The 23,849-nt window shown below is 36.6% G+C and overlaps 1 protein-coding gene across 3 annotated transcripts in view; it reads right to left on the bottom strand.

The window, feature by feature from the left end:
• Nucleotides 1-21,572, bottom strand: part of LOC132153072 (neural cell adhesion molecule 2-like) — a 231,897-nt gene extending 210,325 nt beyond the window's left edge. For 2 of the 3 annotated variants that reach the window (XM_059562248.1, XM_059562247.1), the window contains exon 1: nucleotides 21,230-21,571. In XM_059562248.1, coding sequence (XP_059418231.1) covers nucleotides 21,230-21,281 — 52 coding nt within the window. In that variant the 5' untranslated portion in view covers nucleotides 21,282-21,571. Of the gene's footprint in view, nucleotides 1-21,229 lie in introns of all 3 variants that reach the window. The other variant, XM_059562249.1, reaches the window with a different exon arrangement.
• Between the last annotated feature and the right edge of the window lie 2,277 nt (nucleotides 21,573-23,849).

A 23,849-nucleotide genomic window follows, 5' to 3' on the forward strand; every position in this document is an offset into this window, starting at 1 on the left:
AGCCCATTGCTAAAGGGCTCTGTGATTCGCCAGGCTCAGCTGAGTGTCAGTCTCAGAAGTTCATATTCATATTCACAGTGCACCTTTCTCTTCACTGCTCCTTATTATATCTCTATAGTCATAAAAACTCAGTCTCTTCTGAGAATTCTCTTGTTTGAAGAATAACCTAAAGGGGTAATTTGCCTTCTGTTGTACACCCAAGCAACTATGTAGCTCCGAGGGGGAGATTTACCAATAGTTAAAATCCTTCCTGTAGCTTAGGTGGAGATTTGTGCTACCAACAGAGGTCATGGATTCCATTCCCAGGTAAAGCAAGAACTGAAAATTGTGTATTTTGAATCCAAATTGCTTTGGATTACAGCACCTAAATGCATGAATGCAAATGTATTTTTTTAATGTTAAAATTCAATATATTCAGTAAATTCTATAAAATTACATACATTTTATAATAAACACTAAAACATTAAATAAACCATTCAAATGCTGCAGGTCAATTCAGTTATACTGTAATTATAATTATTATAATTTATAATATTATTATTATTTGTTTTTTAATAATAATATATGATCAAAACACTCATATTATATATATATTAAACTATTAGTAAAAAAATAATCAAATGCAATCTAAATGCAAAAATAAGTGCAAAGGAGTATGGACAATTAAACCTCTACAAATGCAAACGGACACTAAATGATTTTAAAGCAATGTTCTTGGTAAGATACGAATCCATAATCTGCATTTGCTATGCACAACCTCTCATTTACACCAAGGTTCAATCAAAAAATATGTGCATTAAAAATAATAATAACTGAATAACACAATACCAATAGTCCATTATCTCAACAGTTCATTAATCTAACCGACTGTTTGTGGTTGCCAAGCAACTTGGCACTCTAGCCTAGGATTTACAGTCAGTAATGTATCTATTATTATTATTATTTATTTTTATTTTTTAATGACAATTTCAGTAAAAATTATTCCTAGCACTCTAATCTCATGATTCTTCCATTACCCTCCCTCTCAATTTCTCAGCAAATTATCACTTACCTGACCTCCACCCTCACACATCTACCCTCACCTTTACTCAAAGTGATCCCACCATACTACCATGCAAACTCACAACCGTTTAAATTCATTTAACAAGTATGATGGAAGAATGTTATCACATGTCTAGCTGAGAGGGGAATATTTAGTCTAACAGTCTGAATGACATTTATCTGAATGCAGTTGAGCTCAAGTATTCATGTGAGGGAGAAAACAGAGAGAGCGAGAGTAAAAAAAAAATAAAAAAGAGAGAAATAAAATTAATAAATAAACAAATTGTAACTAAATCAGTTTCTAATAATGTCCCACTATGTATAGTGAACTTTAACTTAGAAAATCAACAAGCAGAAAGAGAGAGACTGTGCACACAGACCAGATAAATGGAGGACCTCATTTATAGCCGTGTCCCCTGCAGTGAAAGCTTGAGAAGCACCCCTACAGCGAGAACATGACGATCAGCACTTGGAGAATAGCTGTGTTTGAAAATGTGCTCTCATTCGTAGGCCTTTAGCATTAATACACACACCTGGGAGCTAAAGCCTGGCTGGGCTCTGTGTGTATAATTCATTACAAATCCGAAGAATGCCTAATAATCTGTTTATTTCAGCTACCGGAGTGCAATCATGTCCTCCCACCAGCTGACAGGCTCTTATCTCGATATCCCATGACAATGGTCATAAAACTCACCCGAGAAGAAGACGTTTGCACCTGAATTCACTGGAACACTTGTGAAATATGCACTGTGTTTAATATAATCTTAATTTAATTCTAGGATAGCATCATAAGAATAGTTTTCTCACATCTGAAAGTTTGGAGTTCAGAACTGAAGGTATAAATCATCATAAATGTGTTATTCGATGAAAATCTTGCCTTGCGTTGTCCAACTATATATATTCAAATGCGCATGTAGATGCAACATTGTAGTGCTTTTTTTAGTCTTTTGGAAAACAACAGCCCCAGATCCCTTTAACTTCTATAATATCAAAATATATACATATATTCATTTCTATTTTTTGCGTGTTCCACAGAACAATATAACTACAGGTTTGGGGTAACATTAGGAGAAGTAAATAATTTAGGTTAAACTATTAATTTATCAGGAATGTAAATTAGATTTCAAGAAGATTTCAAGCTTTTATTTCAATGACCATAAAGTACAAATCAACAGATTAATGGACTTTCAAGCACTGCTTGTGTTGTGTCTTCACCACCGAAAATATTCTCAACCATAAAGCCATGTTGGCCAATCAGAAGCCTGAAAATGTTTCCAGTAGGCGGAGATAACGATGCAGGCTCCGACGTCCCAAGCCAAAAATGCCGGTTTTGCGGTCTACATGATAACACTGCAACCATTTTTTTTTAAATCCTCACCCTGGCAGGCGTTTTCAAAATGGTTTCAGTGGCCTGGTGCTGCATTTGGATGAATGGCCAAACTGCACAGAAAAAGCTGCAGTTTAAAAAAATAACCGCGTTCGTGTGGACAGGGCTTTACATTACCAATTTGGATATGTTTGCATTAACCTGATAAAACTGTCAAGCAGTCCAACTGTCAACAATCTCAGTTTACCATTTTCCTGCCACAGTTCCACCTGACATTATGCATAAAATGTCTCTGTGGCTCATACAAAAAAAAAAAAAAAAAAAAAAAAAACGGTTTTGATTGACAGGAAGCCACCCACATTTAACCCACTTCCAGAGATTCTGCAACCTTAACCTTAAAACCACAGGATGACATGCACATCAATATAAAAACAAATAAATACAGAACGTAATGTGTTGACAAGCAGGTGAAGTCTCAGTCATAACAAATCTGGATTGTGTGCAATGACCACCCCCCCTTCCACAGTATAATCATGTGGATCAGGAGCTCACGGGCCATGTTTTTCACATGATGTTATTGCCTCCGGTGAACATTCAGACTATGTCTCGGATCTGCAGGATTTAAAGAGAGTCTTTGTGTTGTTAGGCTTTGATGCATAGATTGATTATGTCATCAAAGAAAGAACCACATTTAGAGCCTAGATTAGAAAATGAGGGTGAAACAGACCCAGGAGATCCAATCCAATAAACATCCACTGATGCAGATATATATAAACCACAAAGAGATAAAGGGCTCTGGCATAGTAGCACGATATAAACAATCATCATTGTGGTCAACATTCTTATTGCAGACTGGTTAACAAAAGTTACTGTTATCAAAAATGAACACACATGGTAATTGTAATGGTTTGGATTCCTCCTAATGATTAATGTTCCAATAACAATTCTAGTTGTTGGAAATAAAATGGGAAAAATTTTATTCTACCTGCAAATAATGAGATGCTTTCAATAAAAGTGCAAAAGGGGAATTTGCACAGACTTTTAACTCTTTCATTGACAGAATTTTCCATCATTTACAAGACAACACTTCTCAACATTCCATGGATGCAATTCTCTGGCTTTCTGTGTTTTTCTCGGTTATTATTTGGTAGGAGGTGCTATTATGCATTTTTTGGAAGAGTAATGAATCTCTGAATAAAACACAGCAAAGATGAAGAATCAAGTGGTCACATATGTAAGCAGATGGATATGTAAAATAATGCAATCATCTAACATTAAACAGCCAATAAATCAAAACTGGCTAATGTTACTGAATGAATTGTCGACTCAGGAAGTGGTATAGGTGTTTTGTTGTTGTTTTTGTTGTTTATTTGACACATTGTACATTCAGATATTCATACAACAAAATATTCTGAGGGCCATGAACATTCTGTGAAAATGATAAAAAAATATATATATTTTTTTATTTAAAAAAAAAATTTAAATTATTAAATTAAATATTAAAAAAAAAATTATTAAATATTAAAAAATATTTAATATAAAAAAAAAAAAAAAAAATATATATATATATATATATATATATATATATATATATGTGTGTGTGTGTGTGTGTGTATGTGGTTGATTTGCTGACAATTTATATGATATTTTAAATGTAAAAAATAAATTGTCAACTTTTAGGAGTAGCTTTTTTGTGTGACCTAATACAGTATATATATATATCCGTCATTGCATTGGGACTAAATGTAATGAGAAATGAATATGGATGTCTTTGCAGTGAGATGTTTATTGAAAGGTGCATCCCACCTGTCTTTGCTGTTTCGTGCTCCACAGCAGCACAAATCTATTTGCACAAGCAGTGCCGGATAATGTCCCAATAGAGCAGCGATGGCAGCCGGCGACTCTATCACAGAGACCGAATGGAAAGAACTCTGATGAAATCAGAGGAACATCACATTTGTTTTCATGCTAGCAATAATGAAAGAAACCTCAACAACACCTCCCCTTACAGACTTTTCTGTCTAATCCCACCACGCAAAGTATGGATGAACTTATATTTCATATTTCACAACAAACAGAACTGAGTCATCAGAACCCCTGGTACTAACCAGGTTTTAGTATTTAAACCTCAAAGGTTCCAACACAGATTTTGTTGTGTAAACTCTAAAGAAAACACAGCTTTAAACAGCCTCTTCATTGGCTTCCAACTGAAGTGCTTTTAAACAACCAGAAATCTTTCCTCATTTCGGTTTTAACAAACATGCCCTGAATTCTCATTTGGGTGGTAATTAATTACATTAAGGCTTTAATTAATGAACAGAAATCTCAGTTGGAGGCCAGAGCCCTGAGATTTTGAGTGAATGCTTTAATCAGAGGAGAGAGCAGTGTTTACTAAAGGGGACTGGAAAAAAGCACTCACTTCCCAAGCAATCTGTGCCAACTCCATCCCGAATGCTTTCATATAAACCATCTCGGATTAGAACAATGCTGACTTGACTGTACTTCCAAAATGAATACAAAACAAGTACAACTAAACCGGGGAGCACACTCTGTGATTTATAATAGTCCTTTAGGATTGTTGCTTGTCAGACTGTACAATCATTATCCTAATGACACACTGTATGATCTCAGCTGTCATTCATTTCAGACTGTACAACAGTCAAGATGCATTAAAAACGGACCGGTGCAAGAAACATCAGCCCACGACATGTTCGCTGAAGGTGAGCTGCATTACACACGAAAATTAAATGGCGGCCAACAGTGCTTCTCCACTGACAGGGAGGAGAGTGAGTGTTTTCAGTTCATTCCTATGAAAGTTGAGCATGCGTGAGCTCAACTTCTATATAGAAGAATTTAAAAGTGCTCGCTTTGCTCTGCTCCAGTGGAGATGCATCATAACAACAAAAAGTCCAGCGATCATTTCGATCATGGTTTGTCTTGAAAAAGAAGACAATTAGATATTTGTTGTAGGAGAATTCACATTTCAGGACCATGTGCCAAATCTTCTGGCACGGAGGTAGAATTTGATTGCAACGGTCATTAATCGGCTGTTGGTGAACATGTCAAACTAATGACCAAAGACTTCAGATTTTAGCCTAGGATCAGAGGAATCTTTTAGGATAAAAATAAAAAATAAAAAAACAATTATTAACAAATAAAAAATAAACTTGAACACTGAGAAATGAACAGAAATCTTGTTACTCTTCACAGAAAAAAAAGTTCCCTTCAAATCTAATTTGCATATTTATGAGTCGAATTAGTATACCTTATAATGCTTTTCTTTGTATAATTTTGTACAATGAAGAGAGCTGAACTGGACGATGACGACTCTGAACCCTCACTGAACTGATTTTAACTGAAACATTGACCAGTTGTTATTGTCCTCTTGCTTTATTGACATTATTGTATCAGCTATACTTAATGTTGTCACATTTTCTGATTTAAAAATCACTATATATAAAAAAGCAATCAAATACAAATCCATTAGTTTGTCAACTAGATGCGCTCCAGAGATAGATCCCTTGAGAAGACCTCGTCACCTCAGAGACCACTGACAGAAGACCACAGGAACCAGTCCGCTGCACAATTTGACCTGTGTTGAGCCTGGAATTAAATCACGTAATGCTGGTTCCATCTGGCCAGAGGAGAACAGGCCCCTGACCGACCCTGGTTTCTCCCAAGGTTTTTTCTCCATTTCTGTCACCGAAGGAGTCAAGTCCGACACTTGACTGATTGCAACCATTTTCCTATTTAACACTGTGAAGCTGCTTTGACACAATCTGTATTGTATAAAGCATTTTATAAATATAGTTGACTGACGACTATAATTTCTTAAGTCTGACAGCATCATTCACTTTCATTGTATGAAAACAGCAGTAATTTTTTTTTTACATATTTCATGAAAGAAAGATATATATACTCAGAATGGCATGAGAAAGAAAAATACACAAATCCACACTCAAAAACAACTCCATACAGTCGGATTCTAACGTGTCAATGTGAGAGGTGATGTCATTACAGTCTCACCACGTTTCACACAAATGAGAAAGCCATGAAGAATGCGCAGAGAAAATAAATTAGCAGGAGTGGTACTTGAGATTCAGAGGCGTGTTCAGTACCGTTTCCAACACAAAAGCAGGAGTAAGGAACACACTTCTGATAAGAAATAAATACAGTTAAGCTAGCCTTTAATGTCTCTCACACTACTGTAAGAAACTACTCTCTCATCTGTTACAGGGGTGGAGTGACTGCACCTCTGAAAATAAGCAAACAAGGGGAAGCAGAGGAAGGCAAGAAAAATCCATCAGCTTTCCCAACATTGGGGAAGATTCATCTCCGCTGTGCAGTAAAGAAGCACAAGTGCATACGCAAACACACACTCACAGAGGAATAGCATATGGGAGCTGGCACAGAGAGTGCGACTGAGCAGATGTGGATTTGATGGCATTCGGTTGCTCAGTCTGGTGAAACCCAGAGGCTGTGTGGTGGTGTTGTATCTGTGTCAGCAAGATGAGCTGCTGCAATATGCCCCAAGTCAAATGCGAACTCTGGACATATTGAGTGAAAATACACTCACATCTTAAGGCTCCTGCTCTATTCGATTACAACAATGTGCATACCTAGCTCTTATTATAAACTGCATATCTATCTATCTATCTATCTATCTATCTATCTATCTATCTATCTATCTATCTATCTATCTATCTATCTATCTATCTATCCATTCTAAAAGTGATGATATTCAATTACCTTAATGTACCAATACTTAATATAATCACAATTTCCTGTAAAAAAAAATTACTATAAATAAATAATAATAAATTAATATATATATATATATATATATATATATATATATATTTTATTAAAAAGTATTGAAAAAAATACAAATTGTAAACAAATTGTTAAAAAAAAATTTATAGTAATAAACAACCTGCAGTTTAATGTTTGCATTTCTTTCCCTTACTGTACCGAAAATGAACCGAACCGTGACTTTAAAACCAAGGTACGTACCGAACCGTGATTTTTGCGTACCGTTACACCCCCAATATATATATATATATATATATATATATATATATATATATATATATATATATACAGTACAGACCAAAAGTTTGGACACACCTTCTTATTCAAAGAGTTTTCATTTTCATGACTATGAAAATTGTAGATTCACACTGAAGGCATCAAAACTATGAATTAACACATGTGGAATTATATATGGAATTATATACATAACAAAAAAGTGTGAAACAACTGAAAATATGTCATATTCTAGGTTCTTCAAAGTAGCCACCTTTGCTTTGATTACTGCTTTGCACACTCTTGGCATTCTCTTGATGAGCTTCAAGAGGTAGTCACCTGAAATGGTCTTCCAACAGTCTTGAAGGAGTTCCCCGAGAGATGCTTAGCACTTGTTGGCCCTTTTGCCTTCTGTCTGCGGTCCAGCTCACCCCTAAACCATCTCGATTGGGTTCAGGTCCGGTGACTGTGGAGGCCAGGTCATCTGGCGCAGCACCCCATCACTCTCCTTCTTGGTCAAATAGCCCTTGATGCCTTCAGTGTGACTCTACAATTTTCATAGTCATGAAAATAAAGAAAAGCTCTTTGAATGAGAAGGTGTGTCCAAACTTTTGGTCTGTAATGTAATATATATATATATATATAATTTTTATTTATTTTTTTGTCAACTAGATGAGCCCCAGAGACAGATCAGAACACATCAGCTAAACTGCCATTGGGACAAGAGCACAAGAACTAGCAGAGTCTTCTGCTCAATCTGACTTGTGTCACAGCCTGGAATTAAAACACACCATGCCGGTTCCATCTGGCCAGAGGAGAACTGGCCCCTCACTGAGCCTGGTTTCTCCCAATGTTTTTTCTCCATTTCTGTCACTGTTTTCATTCCTTGCCACGGTTGCCTTTATCTTGCTTAGTTGGGGACGCTTGACTGATTGCACAGACACTATTAGACGAGGGCTGAACATGCATACACACACACATAGACACACACACACACAGACATATATATATGGGGTGTAACGGTACGCAAAAATCACGGTTCGGTACGTACCTCGGTTTTAAAGTCACGGTTCGGTTCATTTTCGGTACAGTAAGGGAAAGAAATGCAAACATTAAAATGCAGGTTGTTTATTACTATAAACTTTTTTTTAACAATTTGTATTTTTTTTAAATACTTTTTAATAAAATATATATAAAATAAAAAAAGAATAAGAAATAAAATACTGCTGCAAAGTTCTCCACTAAATAAAATACTCTCAGTCTCAAACCAATATCATATAATAAAATATAATGAACGATATAAATAAATAACTATGATTACAGTGCAGCATTACCAACCCCAGCTTGTAGGCCTGCTCATATTTAAAAATATATATAACTTTTACAAAGTGTCAAGTGCAGCATGAACAGTTTCAGTTTTTAGACCTGCTCAGATTTCGTTATTGCGTTGGACTGATCGGAATTAAGAGCAAAGGTCTTAATGCCGACGGGAGCTGCGTTTGAATTACAATCGTTTTTTTCCTAGTTGTAGTGATGTTCACACTCTCGTGATGCCTTCTGAAAACCTTAGGCCGGTAACACACTGGCATATTGCACCTGTCAAACATAGTCTATTTTGCCGTCAATACTGTTGACGGTGTCCTTTATCAGTAGGCTTTATATTTATGCTCAACATGAAGTATAGATATTGTTGTCGTGAAGACAAGATATATATATGTGTGTGTGTGTTTGTGTGTGTGTGTAATTAATAAATTTTTTTTTAATAAAAAACACACTTATTGCAAATTTAGCAAAATCTCAAAATTAATATATCCATCCACACTGTATATTATACTTAATTCTAACCATTTAAAACAATTATTTACACTGAACAAAATTATAAACGCAACACTTTTGTTTTTGCCCTCATTTTTCATAAGCTGAACTCAAAGATCTAAGACTTTTTCTATGTACACAAATGGTCTATTTCCCTCAAATATTGTTCACAAATCTGTCTAAAATGGAGTTAGTTAGCTTTTTATTTTGGCCAGCCTAAGGCACACCTGTAAAATAATCATGCTTTCTAATCAACATCTTGATATGCCACACCTGTGAGGTGGATGGATTACCTTGGCAAAGGAGAAGTGCTCACTAACACAGATTTAGACAGATTTGTGTACATAGAAAAAGTCTTAGATCTTTGAGTTCAGCTCATGAAAAATGGGGGCAAAAAACAAGTGTTGCATTTATAATTTTGTTCAGTGTATTTAGACAAAAAAAAGTCCATCTCTACTTTGATGTCCAAAGTAAATTGTAGCTCCTAAAGCAAAACCAACTGATAACCTTGGTAACCACACATTTCCTGGCTTAGCCTGACACCATGCAAATCTCATTCACACTTCCTCCTCCTAACTAACTTACCATTGACAACCTTCCAATTTCCACCAGGCTTGCTCTCGCACAATTGACACCTGCTTTTCTCACCGTATCACTGCTCCCGCACTTTCTGTGCTGTTTCGATCCATTATCACAGCAAAGCCTCCTGTGGCTCACTAACAAGCACCCTCCTGCTCTTAAAGATCACGAGTGCTCTAATTTATTTCTGCCATTGGACATCTTCCATCACTGATATCTCAAGCAACGATCCTACCAGTTGCCTTTCTCTCCTCATCGACCGCTTTATTCCAGAGATGTCACCATCTTCCTCTGTCCAGCCTAATTCAGTAACAAGTGCTTTACCCCTGCCACACTCTTGCACCCTCAAGTAACCACTTCCCTCATTCCCTGTGGCCGTGTGACCCTTCACTTCTTTTCTACGATGGCAGCACAGAGTGCTAACAGGTGCCCTACCTGGCTAATTAACAGTGTGCGTCCTCGAGTGGCTTTGGGACAGCTCATTTGCACACGGTGGGAACCCTTTCTAATTGTATTTTCAACAGGCTGATTAGAAACCAAGCCATAAATCACTTACTGCAGCTGACTTTGAATTGAGCCATCAGGCTTGGCAATGTGTAAACAACACAAGTTTTCCACCCAGCATGGTGCCTGTCACAAGCCACTCAGGCTCTGTTGCAAAGTTTTGTAGAGCTGGCTCTTTGAGATTCTACTACATCATAGAAAGCAAATATCATCTTGTTGCTCACTTTGTAGATTTAATTAAAGAGGGATCTACTGGCATTGATTTAGTTGAGGCATTTGCACTCGAGGAGATAAAGAGAAGGGAAAAGCGAAAGAAAATGGATAGGAAGGGGGAAAAAAGCCTCTTACTCTTTACACAGTCTGCGTAATGAACCAGGTCTGTCCAGATCCATTGTTAATGAGAAAAAATCCCTGGTGCTAAACTTCCAGTTTGTAATGACACACACCACACACACACACTCACACACTGAACAAGCATATAAAGGCTGTCTTTAAAACCATGCTGTCACATCATATGAGAAGTAATTTACTGTCATTAAAATATCAGACAGATTAGCTCAGCATTTGTTCAAATCTTCTAATGTGACTTTTTTATTTTTGCCATGGCAATAAACATAGACTGCAAAAACTGGAACACCAAAAATTAATCAAAATTAAGAAAAATGGAAATTTGACCCAAATCAAATTAGAAACCAATCAAGAGCTTTTGACTCAAAAAGTGATTCAGGAAATTTCAAAAAGCATACATTTGCAATTGTGCATACATTTTAATAAACCAAAACCAGTTGATATCAAAAGCAGGACCATATTTTATAGCATTTACTTAAACTTTTTATTGTAAACTTAAAAAAAAAAAAAGCTGCTTAGAAACCATGTGTTTTGTGTAAAGTGCTAAACAAATAAATTTGACTCGACTCTATTGACTTCAACAATTTCTCTGCCTTGGCATCCATAAAATGTTGAAAAAAACAAAATTGACTGTAGCAAATGGTACCTATTTTTACAGCCAATAGCGCTGTGTACCAAACCTGCCAAGGAGCTATGTGTATCTTGAAAAAGACACTGTAGGCAAAGATTTCTAATCAATAAAATGATATCATATCTCAAGTTTAGCATTTCCACAAATCACACAACAAATAATAGTGTGAAAACGATTACCAAAAGCTGATAAAGTAGCACCGTAGTAAAACACTGAAAAGCCAGTGAGAATCAAAGCCACTGCCAGAAAAATCACCAATCAGATAAACATCGTCCAGCTCTGTGTAACGCATTCAGAAACACATTTAACATTACAAAGAGCAGCCCAATTCCCACAGACACACGGATCTGTGGCTACATTAATCTTTAAAGCAACAATGTGACTTATCTATGCTTTAAATAATGATCCTCTGTGTGCAGCACTGCACAGAAAGTGGCTAGCCATGAAAGCTTTCATCACTTTGATGAAATGTTCTTCGGTTGTACTGTGGCAGCAGGGCCAAACAGAGCTTTAATCATTCATTTACTTCTCTCTGAAAATACATATCATATGTACTCCTTAAAAGCAGCTATCGATGTTGGTCTCACATGTCGCTACCACAGTTCTTGTATTCAGGGCCACGGAAATATGTTTAGGAGGTCACTTTCCATTGTCAAACTGCATTAGCACTGAAGGCACACACAGGCCTGACTCTGGTTAAAATTACATGGAGAGTTTGGGGGCGCATAGGGATAAAATAGCCCTGATAATGTCCTCGGCATATCTCTGTTTGAAGCTAAACATATTCCATTTCACAATGACTTCAGGGAAGAATATATTTTTTATACGAAGTTGCCTATAGAGTGTGACTGAATCTGAGTAAAGCTTTTCCAACAATATGCATCAGTCACAGCAACCCTGGCTGTATTATGCTTAGCAGTAATGGTCGATTGCATTTGCAGGTTGATATGGAAGCAGTTAAAATCCTCCCAACGGTCCTCATTATTGCCATTGTTTGGAGCCATAAGCCATAGCAGCCCAGAACAGTGTAGCTTGGGCTCATTGTACAACTTTTCAGGAGACGTATTTTCATAACTCACACGTCCTTTTCATTAAGATCTGCTGGTCTTTCTCTCTCTTTCACTCACTCGCTGTTCCAGGAGATAGACTGGCACCTGTTAAAAAGGTTAAGCTGTGCTTTTGAGATTCACGGGGATAATGCAAGCTGATTGCTGAACACACTTACCACAATGCCAGTCTATTGCAGAAAATGAATCCTAATACTACAGGTTCAAAGCATACATTGTAGGCCAGGCTTATGTAAAACATATATTTTTTTTTATAATGTGCTTAAATATCTGCACAAAACGCTACAGAAGAAAAATACAGCACAATGATTCACCATTTCTTTTGAGCTTTTTACAATTTTCCAACACCTTTTGCATTGACTAGTTAATTTTAAATGGTCCTGTGGTTTGATAAATTACTTTTTAAAATGCAAAAAATGTTCCATGTAGTCTCTCAAATAACATGAACTCATAAAAGCTTTGAATTAGCATTACAATTATTATTATAGCACTTCACGTCACACCTCAGGTTATCTAAACTTCCCAAATGTATTTCAAATGTCTAACCATTTGTATCATCGTTTCTGACTTCCAATCACCATAAAAGCAGTAAAACTGTGACATTTTTAACCTTAAAACGGGTCCACTGAAGTCCATTATCTCAAGGATAATGTAGCCATTTATAATTTGTTCTTACTTTGTCACTCACAATCAGTGTTGCCAAGTCCACGGAATTGGGCTAACATGGTTGGGCTAGTTTTAAGTAGCAACTGGGCAGGTTTTGTTGTGAAAACCTGGCAACCCTGGTCACAATGTAACAGAAGTAGTATCAGATCTGTTCTTCTATATTGCTATGCACATCTGAGTAAAACAGATTATTGGAGAAAAAAAAACACAATGTAGGGTGGGGACTTGTTTCAATACATCGGTTTATAACAGGATAGAGGCAGAACTGAATGCAAGCTTGAAGATGATTGTAATAAGACATCTGTTGAAATCTGATGTTTCAATGAAAAAGCTGAATCATTAATTTTTGTTTTAAAAAAGACAAACATAAATAAATTGTTCACAAAAAAAAAATCAATAAGATGCATTTAGAAAATGGGTGAATGTCCTTTTCATGTCAACTTTAAAGAGCATGGAAAACAGTTCACATCAACTCCACAATTCAAAAAACATTTTCTCCTAAAACTTGTCTTTAGTCATAAACCTGCTAATGATGCCGACTAGGCATGCACCGGTTAACCGGCCATAAATCGGAACCGGCCGGTTTTTGGTCTTTTTTTTTCGGCCGATTTTTCCGGAAGTGCGCCCGCGTGCACATACTACATTGTAATCGTTCGCTATGTCATTTGTATTGAAGTATTTCGAAATATGTGTGCAGGACACGGGCAGCCGTTCACCACTGGAAATGCAGAGCTTCACGTCTGAGGCACAGATAGCAGGAAGCGATCAGCCATTGGTGTACTGGCGCACAAATAAGAGCCCCTTTTCTGCGCCCACTAAAGCTGCGCGATCTTATACTGTACCGGTCCGGGCCCTGAACATGAGTAGACCGTGAAGAGATGTTCAGATCAACTTCTCACGTGTTGGATGAGAAACGAAACGGACTAAACTGTGACAAAACTGAAATGTTATTTTTTTTTGTAAATTAGAACTTGCATACACGTTTGAGAAGCCAGAAGTAAACATCAGTTCTGTATAGGATGTTTATTTTTATTTTACCTTAAAATTACATTGACTTAATTTGATTTAAAAATCACCTGCTGTAGCACACTGAAAAAAAGTTTTTCATTCATCCAATTAAAACATTTTAGGGTAATGATTCACATCTATATTTTTTAACTTGAGACAATAAATTATTTATTTTTCATTGGCTCAAGTAAAAAAATATAGATGTCAATCATTACCCAATTTTTTTTTTTTTATTGGATGAATGAAACACTTTGCATCTTTGTTTTGTTCGCACCAACATTATTTGATTTTAACATTTTGGAATAATCTATTTATATAGCATACTTTTATTTAGTCTCACTGGTTAATTTTTTTTTTTGTTTAAACCAAATTTAAAAACTAAAATACTGAATGCTGATTAAGAAACATCTTATTGAATGTGTGTTGATTATGTTGTTTGGATTATAGAACTATGCAGTTGTTGCCTTTAATTTCACATGGTTACAGTTAATCTTTTCATTTAAGGCCAGTTCTCTGTAGTTTCAACCCAATTCAAAAACAAAAGCTAAATGCTGATGTCTGTACCATCTATGTTTGTATTGAATGTAGGCTACTTACTGTGCAGTTACTTCTGTTAATTTCAGATGGTTACAGTTATTGTTTTCAATAGCCAAAAGCCAGTTTGGCCTATTAAATACCAAATAAACATCTTGTTTATGCACACTTTCCTTTTTTCTTGTTTGTTGCTTAAAGATAAAAAAATCGGAAATCGGTATCAGAATCGGCCAGTTTGCTTGTAAAGAAATCGGTATTGGAATCGGCCATGAAAAATCATGATTGTGCATCCCTAATGCCGACTGCTGGTTGTATGAATTGGCATACCTGTCACACAGCTTAACACTCTCGTAGTAGTTAAGGATATGGATATGAGACCTTACAGCCTTGCATGGCCTATGCTAATTTTTTATTCTCTAACTTTTTATGGTCTCAATTCATCACTGTCCTGTAATCTAAATGTGGTGTATACTTGTGAAGAGGGTGTTTCCTGCCAGCACTGTGCCGCTGGGAAAAAATAAAGCAGACGGCTCTCCAGAGTCTCTTTACTCTCGTATCTGACCACTAGAACCAATTATCTCCAAAATGTCCAAGTCTGAGAATGAAGCCATTTCTTAAACGCATTGGTGGTCTTAGATTCAGACTCAATGTTACAAATGTAGAAACCATTGATCAAAGCACAACAGTGATCTATTTCTTCTACATGACCATAAAGCTAGATCATCAAATGATCACTGGCTTACCAGATCAATATGGCTGCAATCTTGCTCCTGTAAAAAAAATGACTGAAATACCATACTTAATTAGTTCACTACATCTGAATATTTAAACAGAAGAAAATGTTTAAAAAGAGGTGCAAGTTTGAGTTTATTTCAACAACTAGTGGCCTGACTCGTCAGTTTGTGTAAAATAACATTCATACAGTAAGTAAACAAAATAAATCTAAATAATGAAAAGAGCAAAAGATCAACCATGTTGCATAAGATGAAAGTACAACTAGTATTACTAGGTTGGAGTACGAGTAGTTATCTATAGAACAATAGAGAGAGAACATTCATTAATATTAGCCTAATTTCACTAACAGTGAAATTGCACTCTATTCTATGGAGCGGCATGCTGACTCTGAATACTTTTTAAATTGATTTTCATATAGAACTCCCGCGGGGGCCAATTCCATTTTCATACAAGCTTGTGGGGCACTCTATTCACTCAATTAATCGCATAATACGATCAATTTCCACACCAAGAGAAGTCGCACAACAGCATGTTCTTATAAGAACAGCTTAGTGTTTTAGCAATTTTATAGCACACTCCAAGCTCTGTTTCATAGTGTAAAAACAGAAAACATGTACAGAGAAATACCAGCATTTTTGCTGCATCTCATCCCCTGAACCACAGGAGAGATAAGAGTAATACTGTAATTTTACCGGTACGCCCAGAGCTGGTGATATACAATACCACAGAACCCTATCATTGTCTTTAAGAGTGAATGCAAAGAAAAGAGGATTCCTTTAATTAGAATAACAAGCAAGAATATCTTGGGAATCCCCAATAGCTATTCTGTTATTGACCGTGTAGAAATATCACAAGATCAATTAATTTATACCAAAATTGGGCTGCGTGATAAATCGCATGCAATATTTAATACGCATCTTGTCAGTAAAGCACGGGACACACCATGCAGACGATCGGCCATCTGCCATAGTCAGGCTGATGGCGAGCAACGGTCAGGCTAGTTTGTTTGGTGTGTTCCACTCGTCAGCTCTCATCGGGCTCACATCGGCGGCAGTTTGCCCGAATCAACAAGTTGAATTGACGTTGGGGACGTCAGCGAGAGTGAGAGCTCTGATTAGATGTTCAGTTTAGCGAAAGAGTCAGTGTAGAGAGTTAAAGCAAAAGTGATGAAAACAAGCATATGAATGAAGGCGGTAAAGACAGAAGGCTGTTTAAATGTTACGTGATCTTTCCCGTTCATTCTAATACATGAATGTTTTCTTAACAACATGAGCCGGTTAAAATGATTAAAGTTATTAACCTTACTGACATTCAAAAAGGTAAGCAAGTGCTGCTTTGTTTACATTTCGTATATCTGCGTTTCGGTTTCTTCTTTTGAATGACGAATAGCTGCTGATATGAACAGCTCGTTCCTCTCAGGCATGCTCAGAATGCACGTCTTAGTTTGCCATCGGCTGTAGTCTGTGCAGTGTGTTCCATTGCAGCTTTTGGTCCGACTCTGCTGACGCGAGGCAACAACACCGTCGGCTTTCATCGCCGTTAGTTCTTTGAAGTCGGCTTGGTGTGTCCCATCACCTGCGTGCTTCCACATGGAGCAGAATTAACTACACAGAGCCATTGTTCACTGACAAGCTGCGCAAAACATGCGCAAAATGTGACTGTGGTTTTGCGCAGCTTGTCAGTGAACAAAAGCTCTGTGTAGTTAATGCTGCTCCATGTGAAAGCGCACAGGTGATGGAGATTTACCGCTGATTACAGAACCAGGTTTCCTGAAAAGATGCACATTAAATATTGGATGTGATTTATCGTGCAGACCTATTATATCTCTATTAATTTATATTCAGACTTTCCTTGTCCAGATGTCAAATGCACTAAATGTGTCACTGTATTCTAAATGGACAACAATAAGTGTACAAAAATGTTTAATCAAATAAAATACTTTAAAATTACTTATTTTTTATGCATTACAATATGTACTACCTGTCAAAAGTTTGTGGTCTTTAAGAATTTTAATGATTTGAATTTTATTGTGTTGAAAGAATTCTCTCTTATACTTACAAAGGATTGATAAATTTGATCAAAAGTACAGTAAAAACAAGAATAATGTAGAATTTCAACTGACATTTCAATTTGAATATGTATTTTATTTCTGTGATGGCAAAGATAAATATTTCTTCTTATTATCAACATTGTTATCGTTGTGATGCTAACTATTCTGGGGGCAAGCTATTTTTTTCCCAGGGTTCTTCAGTGAATAGACAGTTCAAAATAACATTTGAAACTCACAGTATGATTTGAGACATTAGTCATGAGACCCAGAGCTGTTAATATTTTGAAGCAGTGAACACTCTCACACTTACATGAGAAAAGTTAACATGAACTTGTTGACAACTCAAATTAACTATGATTCATATGGATAAGTCACTGAAAGGACCCTTTTTTTCATTGACTTTGATTGTTTTTGTATTTATCTAATGATGTTTTCTATCCCTTAATATTACCCTTCACAGAAAACGATCTGCATTTTCAAGCTTTCATTAAGCTTTCATTATTTAGTAGGTTTTGAGGCCATGGTGAATTCAGGTTTTACTGTACATTTGCGAGTACATTTTGTCCCTACAATGTAGGCAAAAGCTGATACACACACATTTTCATTGCACTCATTAACAAACAAATTCCACAGAAATACCCTCAGAGAGGATGTTATGGCATTCTAATCAAACCACTACACACACACACACACACACACACACACACACACACACACACACACACATACTACGTACAATTCCAGGGCATAAATATATTAATGCTTCACTGTTAGCATTCATTGGGAGATTTGGAGAAATCCATTCATTATAGCACTTAACACCTCGAAGGACTATGTCCACTGAGACCAGCACTGCACACAATTTATCACCAGGAGCTTCAATGAAGCTAGACACATACATTACACACAAACACTGCTTTAAGCCAACCTACAATAACAAAGACCTGAAAGCCAAGAGCTAGCGTACTAATGGATATCAGCACAGCAAATTGCTCTCCCTCTCTGAAGACAATCCAACAATCCTACAAACAAAAAATGCAAAAGGGAAGAGACAGTACAGTCTTTTTTGAGACTATCAGAGGTTGGGGGCCAGCTATTAAAAAAAAGGCCCCGTAGATTTAAGCAACAGCCCTGGAGGTGCAGCACCCAAGCGGCAGGTGTTACGCAGTGATGTAATTCATGAGAGAACACCAAGCTAAATAACAGTTTAACTGATATCACACGCTCACTCTAACAAGCCTATATCATCAAGGGATTTCACTGAAGATAAACTGATGAACAAGCCAAGGTTCACTGCAACTGTCAGTCACAAAAAAACCTGCCAAAGACAACAAGAGAGGCACTAATTAACAAAGGCTTCTCCGTGGGATGTGGTTATTCTAGAAAAGTGACATATTGTGACCTCTTGTGAAGCACTTGGCTCATGTTAAAAGCTTTTTAATGTAGAGTCCTAATGCATTCTTATTTAAATTCTTAATAAATAAAGTATACATATCCGACACAATCTTGCTCAAGAAAAAAATAAATAAATAAAAAAGGTAATTGCTTCAAAACTAGCAGTGGCAATCTTTTGACTGAAAAAAGATTCATTCAGTGGCCCATTCTGCAGGTTGGTGGAGAAAAGTTAAGTGTGTCTTTATGTCATGAATGAGTCATTGGATCGTTGAAGGGTTTCTCACACTGACTGTGATTGGTAGTGACACAGTAACCAGAGGTTATTAATTTTCAAAGAGAGTAACACGGGTGGCATGAGTCAATTTATGCAAAAGAGCAGCAACAGATCTGACAACTATCGGTGGGAGCCCAGCAAGTGATCCAGCACCTGACACAGTTGGATACTGGGAAAATGGGAATGACTTCCACCTATACAGTGTGTGAATCTGTGATTTAATGGAAATTTTTATTTAAAATGTTGTTCTTATGCAAAACATGCCTCATTATGCTTGTTTCAATCTACATAAAAACATCAGAATAGCCTATAGAGTTTCAATTATATATTGCCATAATTTTTACAGCGTTCTTAATTCTGATAAACTGCCTCTGTCTGTCAGCAAATATTCAAATGAGATGATTCATTCATTCATTGCATTCAAGAACATCATATCCCAGTTCATTCATGAACGAGATTTTTTTTAACAAGTCCAAACACTAGTTGCTAGACTTGCTAGTTCAAAGGATGCACTTAAGCACTATTTGATTGTTCGGTAGATTAAGGTAGGTAATTAGTCAAGATCTTCAAATTGGATTTGAGGAAGGTTCGTTAACGAAATCACCACTTTTAACAAAACACAAATTCTGCCCACAAGTGCACCTTAAATGTAGCCTATATGGTCTATAAGATTTTGTAGCATTTTGGTTATATATTTAACAGTCACTTCAAATTGCATTTTTGCATTGCTGTTGTTCAAGTTCCTTGGTGTGTGGTGCTTTGGTATTATCAAAATTCAGCATTAAAAATAATTTTAAAATAATAATAATAACTTTGTAAAATCATCATTCACTAAAGAATTGTTTGACACCATGTTTCACATCGACATAACTTTCCAAAGTCACAACTCCGGTTTCATCTATATTCCAAATTGTTTTGAATCCGAATTTCCCTATGTGTAAACCAGTCTGGTGTAAACACGTTCGCTTGAAAGTGTTCATTTGGACCTGGATTTCAGCACCCTTAAGCCAATTACCCGACTAACTTAAAATCAATCGATCACAAATAATTGCTTCACCTTCTCCAAATAATGCAAGACACTTTATGACCATTTTAGTTTTTAGTGAAAACTCTAGTAGCTTTGAAAATGTAACGTTACTTATAAATTGTAATTTTGTAGGAGCAACGGGCAATTTACAGTAGGCCTAGTTTGTTTTCGGCTGACTAGCATATCAGCTAGCCTTGCTTTAACTCAACCTGCATTGTGTAAACAAAAGGGAGGTCTCTGAAGATGGATGAAGACTAAACGTAATTTAGATCCAAGGAACGCTCTGCCATCCAACGATTTCCCACTAGATTCGTTCCATTTCTGGCACACATCGATGGTGCTTGTTTGTGGTAGTTGCGCTTTCTAACTGGGTTAATATGTAGCGCTCTACCCCCACCTGCCGTCGCGTGAGAAGTAACAGTCTCTACGATACATCAGCACTTCACAAGACTTTGGCAGCTGATGTTCAAGTTCAAAGACGCACTTAAGACACTGGATCTACATACATCCACCGATGTGTTTATGATTGACATCTGCACAAATTCCCCGTAATGCCACCTTCATTTTTGGTTGTTTCAAGAAAATACTCTGCTTCATGTAAATGAATCACTTTTAAGTAAATCATTAATAGGCATATTAAAAACAACAACAACAACAACAACAAAATAAATAAATACAAATCTCGTGTGTTTGTGTATGCTTCATGTACTTCTTCATGCACTTATGTAGGCTATAGGCTATTATATAGCCTATATATTGGATATTATAGAAATACATACAAAACCAGTAGCTAATTTTTATATTTTTCTCAGGTAAATTAGGATACAAACGTTTATGTAAATGCAAAAAAAGTTGCTTTTTGTCTAAAATTACTATCAGATACAATCCATCTTAGTACGCTAGATCTCCTCCAGACCACCTCGAGAACCGCTTGCAAGAATTCGCATGAGTCTAAGATAAGAAATGCCAGCAGAGAGACTTTGCACTGTTAATAAAAGGTAAACTTAATCTATCAAAAGGAATGCTTTCTCCAAAGGGACGTGCTCAAACTGCAAAGCAGCACACAACAAATCCGCCCCACTCCTCTTACGCCCCCCCCCCCCCCCCCCCTCATTCAGATAGACCCTTCAGTGCAGTCTTGTCTTAGAGCAAGTCTATTTTCTCACACTTCTCATTTTCATGCTCACAATCACGCGCCCATACCTTGACTGCGACCGACGAGCAATCCGAGGAAACAGAGGACGGTCCGAATCATTTTGAGCAGGTCCTGGTGGACAACGGCCAGTGCTCGAAGTGAGTTGAACGGACGCTGGACGCTGGTTCTCCCTCTCCGCGCGTGTCAGTCACTGGCGCGCACTAGCTCGCTCACTACTCACTCGCTCACTGTCTGCCACAGACGGGATCTGTTGAGGAGCTGCAAGCAACTGCCTCAATGCAGTAGGCTACTCCTTCAAATGCGCCGAACCAGCCCAACCTATCAGCAGCAGTACATCGAGGCAGGTAGAAACCAATGCCCATCATCAGTTCAGTCATAGGTACTGATTTTTGAGCAGCCGCGCATAAACAGTGGGCTCCTGAAGTCTGAAACCACATTAAAATCAGTAGTCCCCCCCCCCACACACACACACAGGCGTTTCAACTTGATGTGAATTCTTGTTATGATTTAGGAAAATAAAACAAAGAAAAGTGATGATTTGAAATGAAAGAAAGTATTTCTATATGTTTAGTTTTACATATATATATTTAGCTAATAATTCTAAATAAGGACACCTGTGACACTGATCAAGCTCCTTTGGACAAAAAAAAAAAAGAAAGTAATTTGCTTCCAATAAAGCTTAAGGTGATATCTAGGACATTCCCAAATCATCTTGCATTTTTATTCAAATTTTGTAGAATAAAAATGGCAGATCAATCAGGGCTGCGTTTCTCGATAACGATTAATCTTAGAGCTTAAGAGCGTTTTCTACGAGTAATTTTACTATCGTTCGTTATTGTTTCACGTGCGTTTCCCCCAAAAATGCACTTAAAACAATAGCACGCGTGTTTTTAGTGCTACTTAGGAGTCGCTATCCGTTAGTCAAGTGCTGAAATGTCGCATTAGAATGGTTAGTAATTGTAATAGGCCTACACGCTCGTTTTTTGAAATATTTACCTAATGGTACACCTCAATGTCACAATGTTAAAAATATAACACCTCTTTCATAATGAGAAATTATGGTGTGGAACTTTAAGTGATTCTACCAGCAAGGAATGGTGACTGGATTGCATTTCTCAATTTCATAATTTCTCATTTTTTTCTTTTTATTATTATTATTATTATTATTATTATTATTTACTTATTGCATCAGTGCATATATTTACATGACATCTTGCATTGTTTGGAAAATAACTTTATTTCACCTTGACATAATGCATGCTCCATGCAGAGAAGATGAGATTCTGGAGGGAGGCTTAGTGTATGTTGAGGTCAAGCATGGCTATGGTTCTGTTTACAGTCAGCTTATAGATGCGTGTTTATCTAAGGAGATGTGGAAAGCATGCTGTCATGTAAAAAAGCTGTTGCTTTAACACAGAGAGGAAGAGAGTCATGGCAATGAGCCATTTCATACAAATATGGAAATAGTAGCATTTATATGATGGCACATTTTCAAAGCAAAGTTTCAAAACAATTTAATCCAAATCGATTTTTGAAGGCCCATCTATAATATATAGTTAGTAGAGTCCAGTAAAAATGTCAAGATCTACTGTAAGTATAAGCTCAGCTACAAGTCCTAGAATATGAAACACTTAGAATTTCTTAGAATACTTAGTGAAAGACTTTAGCAAAAATAAAAGGCATTTTAGAGTGCAAACAATCACCTTGTACTTTGATAACAAAGGCTTATTCATGGAGTTCCCAGACTGCAAGGTTTGCAGCTCAGTCTGAACTTTTGACGTGATAATGTCTGAAAAATGTCTTCAAGGTTGACGTTCTGTTCAGTAAACTGAATAGCCATGTTCCTTTTAAGATCTAAACATTTAATGTCTCTCAAGCTAATTTGTTGGGCTCCTTGTCATTCTGTTGCATGTACGTTTCCTGATCTATTTAGAAGAATGAAAAACAGAATATGTTAAAAAGAAAATATTTCAAGTAGCAATTTCAAATGGTGACTTAAAAGATAAAATGTGTTCCTTATTCATGGCTGCATGGTCCACTTTTATCAGACACACTTACATGAATTACATTACATGAATTCTTATGAGAGGCTCTTTTTGTTTTTGTTTTTTTGCAATCCTTCTAAATAACAATATACACCATGACAACAATTCCAATTATCTATGAACATATTTTGAATGCCTTTTTCATTCCTGAAGGACTGGTTGAAATGGACAGAGCCAAATATATATTTGAATGTAATAGATTCAACAGTTGTTTTTCAAATGAAGTTATTATGCTTATTATGCTTAAAAGCTCCATGATGAAGAGAAAACCTCTCAATTTCAAGCTCCTCTGCCCCTGACAGACACAACACTTTGTAACTCTCCAGATAACATCATTAATGATTATAAGTGGAATGAATAGTTTGTCACAGTCAAATGCTCAGCATTCAAAAGGGGCTTTAAACAGAATGCTGAGACACACAGACAGTGTAGATATGAGATTAATGACTCCGGGAGAACGAGAGGCTGCGACTGAGGCTTCCTGCATATCACAGACTAGTTTGGTGCATGTTCTATACCTATGCCTGCCTAAAGCATAAAATCATGAAACGGAATGCAGGCCATAGAAACTTACTACATGCTGAGCTATAATGGTCCAAAACACAGAGGTGGAAGAAAGTCA

This window comes from Carassius carassius, chromosome 11 (assembly GCF_963082965.1).
Source record: "Carassius carassius chromosome 11, fCarCar2.1, whole genome shotgun sequence".
NCBI lineage: Eukaryota > Metazoa > Chordata > Actinopteri > Cypriniformes > Cyprinidae > Carassius > Carassius carassius.